At 39.7% G+C, this 14,589-nt stretch overlaps 1 protein-coding gene across 1 annotated transcript in view; it reads left to right on the forward strand.

Annotated features, from left to right (window-relative positions):
* The first annotated feature begins 14,552 nt into the window (after positions 1–14,552).
* Smp_139520 (eps8-related protein) overlaps positions 14,553–14,589 on the forward strand; it is a 46,990-nt gene continuing 46,953 nt past the window's right edge. Inside the window, 1 exon segment of the mRNA XM_018790345.1 lies at positions 14,553–14,588. Coding sequence (XP_018646353.1) covers positions 14,566–14,588 — 23 coding nt within the window. The 5' untranslated portion in view covers positions 14,553–14,565.

Below are 14,589 nucleotides of genomic sequence, written 5' to 3' on the forward strand. Positions count from 1 at the left end.
AATATGGTTCAAATGGTTCAAATGGTTGTGGACGGAATAGAAGAAGCTTTCGCTTAACGGGCTTCCGTGTCTAGTAGTAGTGGATCACCAATACCTCCAGGCAATAACCTAGGTATATTAACGATAGTAGGGGAAAAGAAAAGAATTTGGTAAATCATAGTAATGTTATTCTTAGTCCTTAAGAATAGGTCAAGTTTCCTAAGGATAGTAGGTCGATGAACCTGTGTTAATCCTGACAGATTGCCTTCCAGTGAAGTTCCAGCTTCTTCTTGAAAATGTTCACTGAAGGGGCTGATACCAATTGTTCGGGTAATGCGTTCCAGTCATTGACCAGTCTATGAGGAAAACGGGGCCCCACCTTTAGATTATTAGATCGCGGTTTGTGAACCTTCTAGCTATGACCTCGGAGATTATTAGTGCTAGAGGGAGCAAAAAGATAAGACATATTAACACCCAAATCATAATTAAAGATACGAAATGCCAGTATAAGGTCACCTCACGTCCTACGATAAGACAAGGGGAAAAGGCTTAGACGTTTCAAACGCTCATCGTAAGGGAGTTTAGAAAGACCCTTCACCCTTCGATTACATGGTATTCAGTTTCCGTTTAAGTAACTATTGCTAGTGACGTAGGTCATATGGTTAGTATTAGTATTGTCTGGTTCAATCTTGTTCTTAATATACCTACGCAAAACGTGGAGTGAAGTGCTAAGTCAAGACATTTCCTCATTTATTCTTCAGTGTGGAATTTCATTTTAAAACGGTTATTGGGTGAAAAAATCCAGGGATTCTTTTACAAAACAGAAAGCAGACAACTGAGTACATATATACACAAATTGGGTAAGTAAACTATCTGAAATTATTTTTGATCTGATATGATAAGAACCTGTACAACTCTCAATTAGAAACATGTTTAGAGATACAAGTTGTTGAGTAGGTCAGCTCTTACATCCTAATCGTCATATAGTATATCTGATAGATAAGATGTCTCGGAGATTTCATGCATTTGCTTGCACGCATGGATTCTAGTGTATTGGCAACTCGCTATGTCAGAAGATATACAGAGAAAGAGATATGAATGGAGTGGATGGTTAATACATGCTGACATTCACCAAGGGTTTGTGAGATGTCTACCCACAACCATATTATTAATGATTTCAAAAGGTTCACCCTGCTAACTGCCTTCAGGACTCTCCGCCTACACAGGAAAATCTTTTCTCAAAAGATCGGGAAAGAGTGATGGGGAATACCAATAAATAATAAATCGTCTTCAAGGATTTACTAATCGTAAAAGTAAATGTCAAGTAATGCCAAAAGTATGTAGCCTCTTTATATTATAAGTCAGACGAAAAACTTTATTCGACATCAATAGACATGAGAAGACCAGGAAAAGCCAGAGGAAAGTCTTACACCAATATAAATGACCTTTGACACTTTTTATGACAAAAGCCTCAGTAGTGCCAACTTCATGGGATTCTGACAGGGTGTTTAAGTACTGTTTATTTCTCAGGCTAAAATTAACAGTCTTGTATTTAAAAGGACTAAGAGTGAGACCACTGACAACAGGCCATCGTTCAACTAGCGACAAGAACTCATTCATTTCAAGGGGATGTGAAGAGTTAGAAATCGATGTAAACACAGTGACGTCGTCCGCACACATAAAAAAAACTTGTATGGAAAATCGAAGATCATCCTGAAAAAATGAAATGGGAAAAAACAGCCCCCTATCGCAGACCTTTACCTAACAAGGACTTTGGACACTTTTCTCTAAGAACATTGTACTGTTCTCTTCCAGAGAGGTAAAGACAGAACCAGTTGCTTATCTAGCTGTCAGTGTTGGCGCTGACAAACTTGTTTACTAGTAGTGATCTTGGAACAAAGTCAAAGGCAAATGTATAATCCGGAAATGAGCATCGAACATCTTACTCTTTTCCAAGCTGAACATGATAATATGGTGCCGAACAACGGCAGTATCTAAGGCACTTCTTTTCCATTCGTTAGCGAACTGGTATGGGTCAGTATGACCTTTTAAATCAGGTTCAAGTGGGATTGGCAATTGTGTTGACAATGTTTTGAGAAAACGCTAAGTTATTGCCATGAGTCTAAAATTTGAATTCTTATCGCCAGACACTTCCTTTGGTATTGGGACCCTTTATTTCCCTCCACATTTACTGTATGAGATGAAACGAGAAGGATTCGTTAAAGATGCTCATAAATAAATGACAACATCAACACACTTATTGAAAGACGACGTTTGGTATTTCCTGAGGTCCGAGATATTGTTTCATGAACCCAGGTCTCTGCCTGACGAAGTTGGTGACGGACTGTTAACAGACAGGAAAGCTCTCTGAGCTAGAGCTTCTATTTCGCCAAGACTATTCGAATTTTTTGGAAATTGGATAGGAGTTGGGAATAAATGTTTCAGTGTGTTTTCTGGATCATCGCACAAATTTTTCTACTAGCATGCGGTAAAAATAAGAGAAAGTGAAAGCTAAAATTGAAATTAGTTGCTCGAAGAGTCTTACTGTAATCGTCTCCATTCCTTTTGTATGTTGAGTGGAATAAATATGATCGAGACTATCATGAATAGTTCGGGGGTCATGCCACCTACCATACTGAACGGAGATCTTATTACACCATACAAATCATTGGTTATGGAACTCTGATGGCATGCGACACTAAGTGTATAACCGGGAGTAATGTCTGTGTCTTCTACTACAGAATGTTGGTAGTGAAATATCCAGATGATATGAGATCTGTGTATCACCACTGTTCAACATTAGGATCCTATGTTTATGTCATTAACACGGAGAACGCTTCTGATGGTCCAGTTATTATCCCGTTCAAGTCTTCTTGAAGATTCGGGATGTCCGACGGGTCTTGTGTCTACCTTCAAACCATAATACAATCTGCGCATCACAGTTTAGTAATCCAGAATACTGCCCGAATCGTCGACAACCAACAGGAGGAAGGATTTTGGTATGAAACCTAGTGCTGCTTCGCTCATCATTGTTAATCAGTCAGACTAATCTGAGAAGACTCTGGTAATTCGTAATATCTTCATTATAGTGTCTCAAGGGGTGATCAGACAGTGTGGATTTTGTATCTTAAGTGGATTTTGTAAAATAGAACCAAACCGCATACAAATTATCAGTCAGACTGATCATATCTCTGCATTGGGGCCGATCGTTGTTTGATAACGGTGAATGTTCGCTTACATTGATTTGAGTTGTCTGATTGACTAGGTTTGGCTGAGGACATCTTGTAACTACTTTTTTAAAGCTGACGTATATCCCATCTTACATGGACAATATTGAAAAATTATGAGGTAAATCACATGGCAGATGAGTCGGTGAAATTTTGAATATTGCATATGCATCTGGAGGATAAACTGTTAGCGCTCATTCGCGTATATATTCTTGTGTCTTTTGCAAGCGTATATTGCATGTATGAGTGTATTTATATACTAGTTTTTACCATGTGTTTTTTCTATATATATCTGACTGCCTACATGCCACCGCACATTTTAGTTACTGTTTATGTATCATGCTTAACATGAAAGGCGTTTAATGAGGTTAGGTAGGCTGTTAAATATTTCTCCAATATGCATATACCGCATCGGTATTTATGATTTGTCTTCCCACATATGGATGATTGGAATAAATCCTAGCACTCCGAGTTTATTACCAACTCTGGATTTCGGGCTTAGCCTGGTTACAGCGTATTAAGGCGATTAGTAACTACAGTTCATTACCATAACTCACTATCAATCGCCCCACTGTTTGATAAAGTTTTCGACTTCAGCCGTACACGTTGAGATTTCGCTACTCACTTAATAACCTATATTTACTTCCTTACTTAGAATATGCTCCGTCTACTCTCCAGGTTTCAGCAAATACAGTCTCATTCTTTCCCATTCACAATTCTGCAACCGTTTACACAATATACATGGGTGATCCACTTTAAATTCTGTGTGATACATATAATACCGTTTATTAATGTTCTCTCTCAAAAACGTAGTTGGTAAAACATTTCCACATGCTTTTTGAAATCAACTTGATATTCACATTGCAATGACCGGTGCTATGTTAAGTCCACATAGGCTAGTCCACCTTCTCGGCAGACAGATTTGTTCACTCTTCTCAAGCTGCAATTTAACCTTGTCACTTATTCGCTTATTAACTCTGATTGCTTTTATACGTATGTGTTTACGTGTATTGCTTACTTATTATTCACATATCTGCAACTTATTTTTGTCTTTCAATTTCGGATCACGCCTGATTAACTAAGGTTCGTCCACTCGCCTTCCACACTATGCCTCATTTCATTTTGCTTGTCCCCTTCGTCTTTGCTTTCTTCATTTCGCTGCTCTGGCTGTCTGTCTGAACCAACAATTGTGTTAAAAAATACGTCTTCGAAACTCATTCTCATATTTGACTTGTTTAATTCCGTTATTCGCGGACGCGATTTAAGTTGATAACCATGTACCAGAATTAGCAGCATGTATATTTCAATGGCAACGACAATATAACTGTAGTCAGACATCGGGCCACTTAAACCCAAACACTAAATAGCCAGCTATAATATTATGTAAATATCATTGATACTTTTGTGTACGATCGCTTATTCGATGAAACCCTAAATGATTTCTTCACGGAGCTAACACATTAGTGGGATGTTCGTGAATAATAATATCGACTAAAATACTTAAGAAGTATCTTAGTAAGAATAACGACCAGTCGAAGTTCAATGACACAGATTGATTTAGTAAAAGCGAAACGTTTGAAGATTAATATTATGTAACATGAACAGTGAGTGTTGGCTTATTTTGGCATCAAAAGGTAAAACATAGATAGTTGGAGGCGGAACTTATAATACGACTATGTCCTTTACGTCCGCTCATTTTAAGAACCGGTATAGCCCTCAAAAGGCTAGTCAATAAGTGGAAGAGTAACTGACTGTTACCACGAAAGGAACCTTGGAGATTGAAGTTTTTTAGGTGTAAATCGACAATTAAGATCATATGAAACGGGGACAAAGGCCCCAGCAGAGAACACATCAGTCCATAATCATCCACGAATTAAAGAACCAAGGATCTTATACGTATGGTAACCTAATTAGAACAGAAACATATAAGCCGAAGCTACAGCAGAACCATGACGACAACTTCTTGGAAGTCTGGGAGAAATAAAATTTGCCAGTGTCGGTTCATCATTTGATAATTCTTTGAATCGAATTCTTGTTGGCTTGAGAATTGTAGGAATTTGACATAAATCTCTTCAAAGTGTTTGATTAAGCAGTATTGCCATTTCTTTGTTCTTTAGTACTGCCTCATATTTTTTAGCCACGTTTTATGTCCCTCGGTCCTCTTTGTTTGTGCTTTTATTGCTTCACCTTAATCTGGATTGCCCTTTGTCATTTGATTTCTCTGTTGCTTGTCGCCAAGCCACTGACAATAAGGCCGCATCCGAATAAACTCAAGGTCATGGCGCAATTCCGTTAATGATCGCTGACCTTTGACCGCATGCTGGAAACCTTTGAAGACGACTGGTTAATACCATCTTGTTAGGGATACTCTTATTGGTTCTCAGGTACCAAACACTTATTTATTGACCATTCCTTTATTATTTAACACGCGACTTTTCTAGATAAACCTTTGACAGTATGAGGTACCCCGTAATTTTGATATCATTTGTTTTTTCTTAAATAAGTATCAATTGGACTAAGCTCGGAGTTTCTATTTTAATGTGATTTAACACGAGTCACTCAGAAACGCTTCGTGCACCATATAGAACGCCATTTGGTTTAGTCGAATAAACGTTTGTTCGTTTGCTCCGAGCTCAGATCAGGTACTGGAATTTCGGTCATAACAACGAAGGCCGATAGAATGTTAGGCTCTTTATGTTGATTAGATAGCTCATGTATTCCTAGGTTCAATATAATAAGTACAAATGTCTTACAGATCAGCGGAAATAATTGAGACAGATCCGACTCTCAATATTTCCTTTGAAAAAGCCATCAGCTGCAGATGTTCTTTCAGTAAGCTGAGATTATAGAGGGACATGATTGGTGTATTTACGAAGTATGTGAACCAGATGTCAACCTACTACGTAAACGGATACAAGTACCTGAATGGTGTTAGGATATCTGGAGGTATCGAGCGGGTGAAGGTTGCTCATTATCGTGGATTGACTGAGATTAAACATTAACACTGTCGGATCACGTGTCAGTGGTCCAGATGTTAAGCGTCCTCACTCAAGACTGAAGATTGTGGGTTCGATTTTGAGGGTGCAATGTCGTGAGTTTGCATCTGTGAAAAGTCTCACACAAGAAGGAAGTGGTCGTTCAGTGCTTCCAGAATTTTGATGGTGGACTAGTCGGGATCAGTCCGTGCTTTACACTACGAAAGGTTAATCCATGCTACAGTATAAATGGTAGTTTCCACCGCAGGCTTTGAGGATTAAAAGCCATTTTGAGTGGCGCTATCATGAAACAGATCTGTCTTGTCACTAGAACTAGCTACACTGCCATTTATTATTGGACAGGCTTACATCATTTCCTGGTTCGCCACTACCATGAAACCAGGGAGCTAATCATTTAATCATTCATCTTCATGGTTCTCACTTACCAAAGTAAAATTAGTTTACTGTTTATAATAAATGCCTCATATGGAAATCTTAAACTATACTGATAGATCAATAATATGACACTCTAAGCCTTGAAATCTTGCCCTATGCCTTTTGCAGAATATCTATTCAATATATTGTATGCCGACGTCGCTTAACACCAGACAATGTTCAGCATCAGTACAAATGGCTGATATTTGTCTTAGTGAACTCACTTTACAAACAGAGAAAAAACGTATATACCAGTAAGCTGTTTGTGAATAGTAAAAATTGTTTTTGCTTTACAGATGGATCGCACCTTAAAAGACTATTTTCTCGAGTACTATAATAATTATGCTTTTATATTTCTTCAGTGACCTGTGAACGGACCTGCAAGCAGAAAGATCTCTAAGGTAACGTAAGACAGTGGATGTATAAGATATTGGAGATATTTAGTTTGTGTTCTTTCAGCTTCAAAACACTCTAATATACCTCAAAAATAGACAAAACGTAGGTACAAGCTATTCTGTGCTTCTTCTAAGGCCAACAAACCAGCTCCGTACACGTTTTATAGAGCAGCCCAAACACGTGAAGATTAAAACGTGAATGTCCGGTATCTACATTTGTGCAATTAAAAAACCACTCAAAGTTTTTAACCAAAATGCATAAGTTGACCACTGAACCACTGAAATGCACACCATTTCATTACCAGATGACGGCATGAGAAAACAGTTTTATACCCCATCCGCTATAATTTCGTTGATTTTGGTGACAGACGTTCAAAAGGATGCAACCAGAAGCTTTATTATGAAATAATCTTTGTATACTTTAAGACCCCAGTAACTGTAAGTTGTAATAACTGAGATAGTGTCAATCAATATCCAATCTTACTCCGGATAAGGCTTACTTTATTGACTATTATTGTTTTCAGTCATGTTCAGTATACTGGCGTCTGATTATTTATCGGTCGCTTTCTACCAACCTCTACTGTTAACCATAGCAAATGTTTTGCATGAGCACTAACGGTCGTTAGATGCGAAGGTGGATGAAAATAAAACCAGATTGAGGAATTCACACACTGAGTTTTCTACCAGACAAACTTTGAAGTTGAGCGTATAATTAATGAGTAAATTTATAGTAGAACTAATACCAGATAAGGCCATAATTCTACAAGCTCATCAATAGTCAACTTTCGAGTCCGGATCCCCCTAATCGTGTATCAGACTATCCGGTTTTTATAAGGCACTTAAAAGGAAGACAACATCGCACCATATAAACGATGTATTTAAATACTGCGAGTATAGAATAGTAATAAGCACAATCGGCAATCAGCCGACTTGTGTATTTCTTCCACTTCTTCCACACAAACAAGTTCAAAGTTTGAGTAAGACAAACTTGTTCAAAATACATTGAAATTACTGATATTTAGTATGACTTATTATTTAGTTAAGTGTTTTCAGTTCTTTCTGTAACATTTGCATATTCAAGAGCTTGCAAAGCCTATATTTGTCTAACGGTTATCAACATCAAGTTCAGAATGGTTAGTTGAAATATAAACGCAGGGAATAACCGTAATTCAAAGATTTTTACATTTACCTACAAGTCCATAAAATACCCCAAAATGAAACCTGGAGAGGAATCTCAGAGTAGCGTGCACTGTGATGCTCACACGATTTAAAAACCAAAACCCAATGTCTCATCAAGCACCAAATCACATCTGGACAGAGATTTCCATTTCCAGGTATACTGGTTTTAAACAGAAAGACAGTAGTAAAGGAAGCCCTAAAACTGGATAATCTAAAACGCTTTTTTGGAGAAGGACACAGTAACGATATCTGCACTATGTCCTTATCAATACTTAGAACCAATGATTCGACATTCGAATGCAATTCTCGTGACCGCCAGACTCAGTGCCGCTGTAACGGATCGGTACACAAGCAGTACTACCGTGGTGAACGAGTACGTTTATTTCAAGTCATATGTGCTTGGCTGTAGAATATATACACCAAACCAACCCAAAGCATTCACGGCTCTATTGACTCCCAAAGCAGCCATATCCATCCTCACTAATTTAACAAACCCAGTAACAGCCCAAAACGTGACCATGGCAGCCACAACAAGACAAAGTGCGGCACAAACATGAAGAATTCACCTCATAAACCACCGACCACTAAACATGTACCGTCAATGATGCTGAGAAGAAGCGGATGGTTGTCAGGAGGAGGAATAGTTCCATCGCACCTATGGACCACGGTGCCAGAGTAAATTCCTTAGTGCGCTTGATGTCTCACAACTACAGAGTAACTTACGAGGAAACAGCCCAGCCTTTGATAATCGGTGGTGGAGCAAATACTGCATCCTGCTTAGTGAGGTGAGTACCCGAACACAAAGTGTGCCGTTTATACAGTGGCCATACCAGAACCTTAACCAAATTTTCTCCTTCATGAGTGGCCTGATCTTGGACATACAGCAGCTGAAGTCCTTTTGATATCCAAGCTATCAGCTGTTAAACATTAGTCAAATATTACAGTCAAACATGAAAAACCTCTGTCTTTAAGAAGGGCCAGAAGAAAACCATGCCTACAGAACTGATTGACTTCCAGTAAACTACAACTTCTTCATTGTCTGACAGACGGAAGTTATCACAGAGGAGAGCCATGTAAGGTGACAAACACCTGAGAGCCTTTACAGCAATGTGGGGAAATTAGAAATTAATTAGGGAGAGGTTAGAAAAATATGTTTCCAGTTCAACTTAAAGATTATGGCCCTCTCCTGACGTCATTGGCGATGAAGTTAGTTTGTAAGGAATGACACTATTCGGATACATTAGTAACACGAAACACGAGGCGGAATGGCGGTGCGAATTAACGGCTACTTCAAAGCCACATTAACACCGACAATCAAAGTTTCAGAGTTGCTGAAATCTTACAGGGGCCGCATTAGCGCGAACGGAGACAATTGCTTGGCTGTAGGAAAATACCGTCCTCCTACACGAAATAACAAGGAAGGAATTGATAACCTATTTTATATTACTTCTACAACACCTGACGTTCGAGCAGAGACATTTAGCCGGAGGCTTCAACACTTCATCCCTTAATCTCAGTAAGTAGTATACAAGCCCAATATGGTGGTTTCGTAAGGGACTTTTCATGCCCATTGGAAGTTTGAGAATTATTGAATATGTAGGCGGTGCACAAGATGGAGCTCAGATAGTAAACATTAAAGACCAAACTATTTATCATCAAACGACCTGAGGAGGCCAACATCCATGGGTTACTAGGGAATAGTGACCTAGGAAAAGTATTATTTGACGAGGTCACTAATTAAGTATTTCAGGCAGACGCGAGCGCTCTCCACAATTGTTACACTACGGCAAGCTACACGACCATGAGAAAAGATCCTTAATATGCTGGTGACTACGAAAGTGATGAAGGTTAACAATGGTTGACCACGGGGAGACAAAGCGAAGTTTTATTCTATAAGCTATCCCACACAACTTATTTCATGCAAAAACCACACGTGAAAAGAGAATATTTTGTCTTGGGTGAGGTACAGAAATGCCGACACACAAAAAGGCGAGGCTGTCACAGAGAAGTGTTTCCTCAAATGATTTTGACCTCAGCTCTAAAACGGCATTGAGGAATAAATCTAACTTCAAAATGCAAAGCGTTAGGAGACCAAGCTAGCGGTAAAACACAAGCCAACACAAAATATGTTCACTTCCAAACGGAAACCCACAAACCAGGAAAACTGCGCCTTTGAAAGGCCTAACGATAAAGAATTTACCAACATGGAAATGATGGAAATCTTTTGTTCCAACTTCGCTGATCAGTTGAACGAAGAAACCACAAACACCTAACAATCTTCAACTGTAATGCCATCAGACGGTCTACGAAATATCCACTTAACTCTCTATCTAGTGAAAAAAGGAACCAGAATTTTCAGGAAAGTCATAACATCCGTCCTATAGTCCTGGAACTAGACCGAATCTACCACAACAGCGACGTGAAACCCGTTGAGGAACTCAGTAGAGTCAAGGTAACCTTCAAAAGAATGAAAACAGGTCACTCTATCCCTATCTTTCTTAAGAGCCAGAAGGAATAATCCGACCTGTCGGAGGTAGGGGTGGGAATAAAGAGTAAAAAAAATGAGGGAATCCAAAGGGAAAACAACTTAACCCACGAAGCTCAATACGGGTTTTAGAATAGTCGAGCGATGTGCGCCCAATTTTCTCATATCGTAAGACACCCGCAAAACCTGCCAGAATTGAAAGATAACGGTCTGTGTAATATTATTTGACACTGCGTTCACTTGTGACGAAGACTAAGAAAATGAGTTTTATTGAGCCAGCTCTATCCTGGCTCGTCAATGTAAACAGAGTGCCCCGTGCTGGAAAGTTTCATTGCCAGAGGTCTCACAAGAAACCGCTTTAAGTCCACTTTCTTCCGGATTCTAATTAATGACGACTTAGACGAAATCATCACGGTAAATTTCAGACATCATGATGATGTCAGGACACGGAGGTTCCAGAATAAGAGGGAAATGAGCAGTGGATAGTGGGCCGAAGCGTAACTTGTCAACATATATTATAAGCATTCAGCCCTACGGAACACAAAATACCCACGTCTTTTATGATGATTCACTGCCGATTGTCTCATCACGGTGAGATTTAGGACTATTTATCACTGAAAGTTTGAACACTAACTAAAATTACATTGGGGATGGAGCCAAAGTAAATACAGCCTTTCACTTTGTGTGAGGAGAACTCGGTACAGTCCCCTCAGAATTGTCTCTAACACGAAAGGCCTCATCTTGTTGTAGAAAACTTTGTTACGATCCCGCTCTTTTAGAGAGGTATGAAACTCTTAGAGAAAGTGCGGAGTTGGGCAACTAAGTGGGTGACAGAACTAAGAAACAAATCCAAAAAAGACAGAATCCGACAATTTGCGTCATTCCGGTTGACCTTAGCGATAATGAGTCACATAATAATAGTATACAACATACTAAATAAGCCGTCACTTTGAAGCAAACGCCATGACAGAATATCGCCACCGCGTCCTGTGAAGCAGACCTAGGAAAGTTGCATAACAGAAAGGGTCAACCTACGCAAGTCCACAATTTTGCTGTGCCAACTGGAGAAATCACAGCACTCGTTAGTGGGCAGCTCTAAGAGGAGACTCGAAAACACATAACCCTCCATTTTCGCTTGATTTTTAGCGTTACAACCGAACTAATTATTGTCTTGTACTGTGATAGCTACTGGTAACAGGAAACTTATTGCCTCGAGACAGATGCCCTTAATCAGATTGTGATATATACAGACCCGAAAACAATTACCTGATTGATCATAACCAATGCAGTTCAGTTGCTTAACTACCTACCGCTAAAAATCACTTCCATATAACTGTCGATCACGAGCACGCGTCAGTTCAATCAAGACCTGACGTCTGGGAAGCAAACATACAAGACATCATGCACTCAGCATCGTCAACGAATTGGACAATAGACCCAGAGTCCTCAATCGAAACGGCTTTGGACGTATTTTGAAACATATACTTAAAAGTTACCGCCCCCCACATCCCTTGGACTACACCTTGGGGGCCGAGAAACTCCCCCACCATGATTCAGTAAAGAGGTTCGCATCCTTCTCCGCAAGAGAAGGAAAATCTTGGATAGATTTAGGTTACTAGGGACTGATGAGGCAAAACATCAGTATCAAAAAGCTCGGAATACCTGTGTCTCGACCCTCCGTAAGTCTGTAAAGCTTTAGGAAGAGAAAATTGTTAAGGAATCCATAGAATGCCCTAAACGCTTGTACTCGTATATAAACCAAAGGACAAAAAAAGAAGTGTCCCTTCACTATGGGGAGACAGTACTACCTCATCATTAGTGGAGGACGACTTTGGCGAAGGCCAAGTATTCTCAAAATACTTTAGTAATGTATATACCACAGAAACACTCTTCCCACCTGTCCATGAAAATCCCCCACACAAACACTAGACAGTGTGACCATTAAAGAACTCGATGTCTTTGGTCTGCTCAATAAGCTTGACATAGGCAAAGCCACTGGACCCGATGAACTGCATCCTGGGTTACTAAGTGAATTAGCTAACTTTGTTGCGAACCCTTTAAGTATATTCTTTAATCTATCCGTAACCCAGGGTCTTTTACCGAAAGACTGGAAGAACGCCATAGTAAGTCCAGTCTTCAAAACAGGTACAAAACATAAGCCTGAGAATTACCGACCCATTAGCCTAACTAGTGTGGTTGTTAAAATCTTAAAAAAGATTATTCGGAAGGATCTGTTTAAGTACCTCGATGAAAACCGGATCCCCTCGGAGAAGCAGCATGGTTTTAGAACAGGTTACTCTTGTCTCACTAACTTATTAGTCGCTTGTGAAAGCTGGTGCGCTCTTAAGGACCAAAAGTTACCTGTAGACGTAGCCTACATCGACTTCAGCAAAGCTTTCGACGAAGTTCCGCACAACCGGCTGTTATATAAGGTAAGGAATGTCGGGATTGGAGACAGTCTATTGATGTGGATAAAAGGCTTCCTAGTTGGGCGCCAACAAAGAGTACGGGTGAACTCCAAGTTGTCTAGCTGGGAAACAATGCTTCGTGGAGTCCCCTAGGGTACAGTTTTGGGGTCAGTGTTATTCCTCTTGTGAGCAAATGACCTTCCTCCTCTACCATTGTCATCGGTCTTGCTATATGCTGACTATGCCAAGATATGGGGAGCGAAACAAAGTAAGGGTGATATCTTAGAACTCCGAAATGGCCTGGAGAAATTATCTGAATGGTCCCAAACCTGAGGATTGCCGATAAATATATCCAAGTGTATTGTGATGCATATTGATCATTAAGGTACAGATACATACACGATGAATAAGACTGAGCTACCTATTGTCCAGACACACAATGACTTAGGAGTTATCGTTAGCCAAGACTTAAAGACTACTGCACACTGCCGTGCAAGATCCGCCAAAGGTCTTAGAACTTTGTGGTCCATACGTAGGGTTTTTAGTCATCTCAATGCTAAAACGTTTCTGACTTTGTATACAGTGTTCTTGCGTCCTAAAATTGAGTACTGCATACAGGCAGCTAGCCCCTGCCTGAAAAAAGACAGGGAGCTCTTGGAAAGCGTTCAGAGAACAGCAACTAAACTGATTCCAGGAACAGCGAAGCTTCCGTATGATACTAGACTGGCCAAGCTAAACCTATTCCCGCTGTCATATCGAAGAACCAGAGGCGATTTGATTACAGTTTTCAAATTGCTTAGTGATGAATTTGCACCTGATATGCCCTCATTTTTCTTGTCTTCCAAAAGAGAAAACTTACGAGGACACTCCAAAAATGTTCACAAGCCCAGAACGAATTACTTGTCACCTGACTATCGACTTTCCCACCGAATTATCAACGAGTGGAATTCATTACCTCAGCACGTGGTTGGGGCTTCATCCGTCGACTCTTTCAAAAGAAAGTTGGAACATTATTGCCAGGACTAACACAGGCCACCAAGCCTCCTGTCCCTTCCAAACTGAAACTGAAACACCTGGAACTATACCGCAACATAAGTAAGTGGATGTAAGGCAATCAATCGTTGTATATACGCTCGTAGTAAACATATAGCCTTTTGGATCTAGGAAGATGTGATGTTACTTGATTATAACCTTCACATTATATGTCAACGAGCTCGGATATGAAATACTGTCAAGCCTTCCCCTCAGAACTTAAAGTTATTGTGACAAAATGGTTACCGAATGCAGTACAAACCATCGATTTTACCATCACTCAAACCAATGAAAATGTCCCATCATATCTTAACAGGCCGAATTTGCCGGGAATAGAAAGCATTTCTAAAGTTTTGCTTTTACTAGGCAAAATTGAATGATTATCGTGGTTGCGTTTTATTAGCCTAATTGTTTAGTCCGAGGGGTGAGGCAAATTGATTTGTTAAGGAGATGAGGAACAGGGATTTTAATAAG

Source organism: Schistosoma mansoni (genome assembly GCF_000237925.1).
Source record: "Schistosoma mansoni, WGS project CABG00000000 data, supercontig 0125, strain Puerto Rico, whole genome shotgun sequence".
NCBI lineage: Eukaryota > Metazoa > Platyhelminthes > Trematoda > Strigeidida > Schistosomatidae > Schistosoma > Schistosoma mansoni.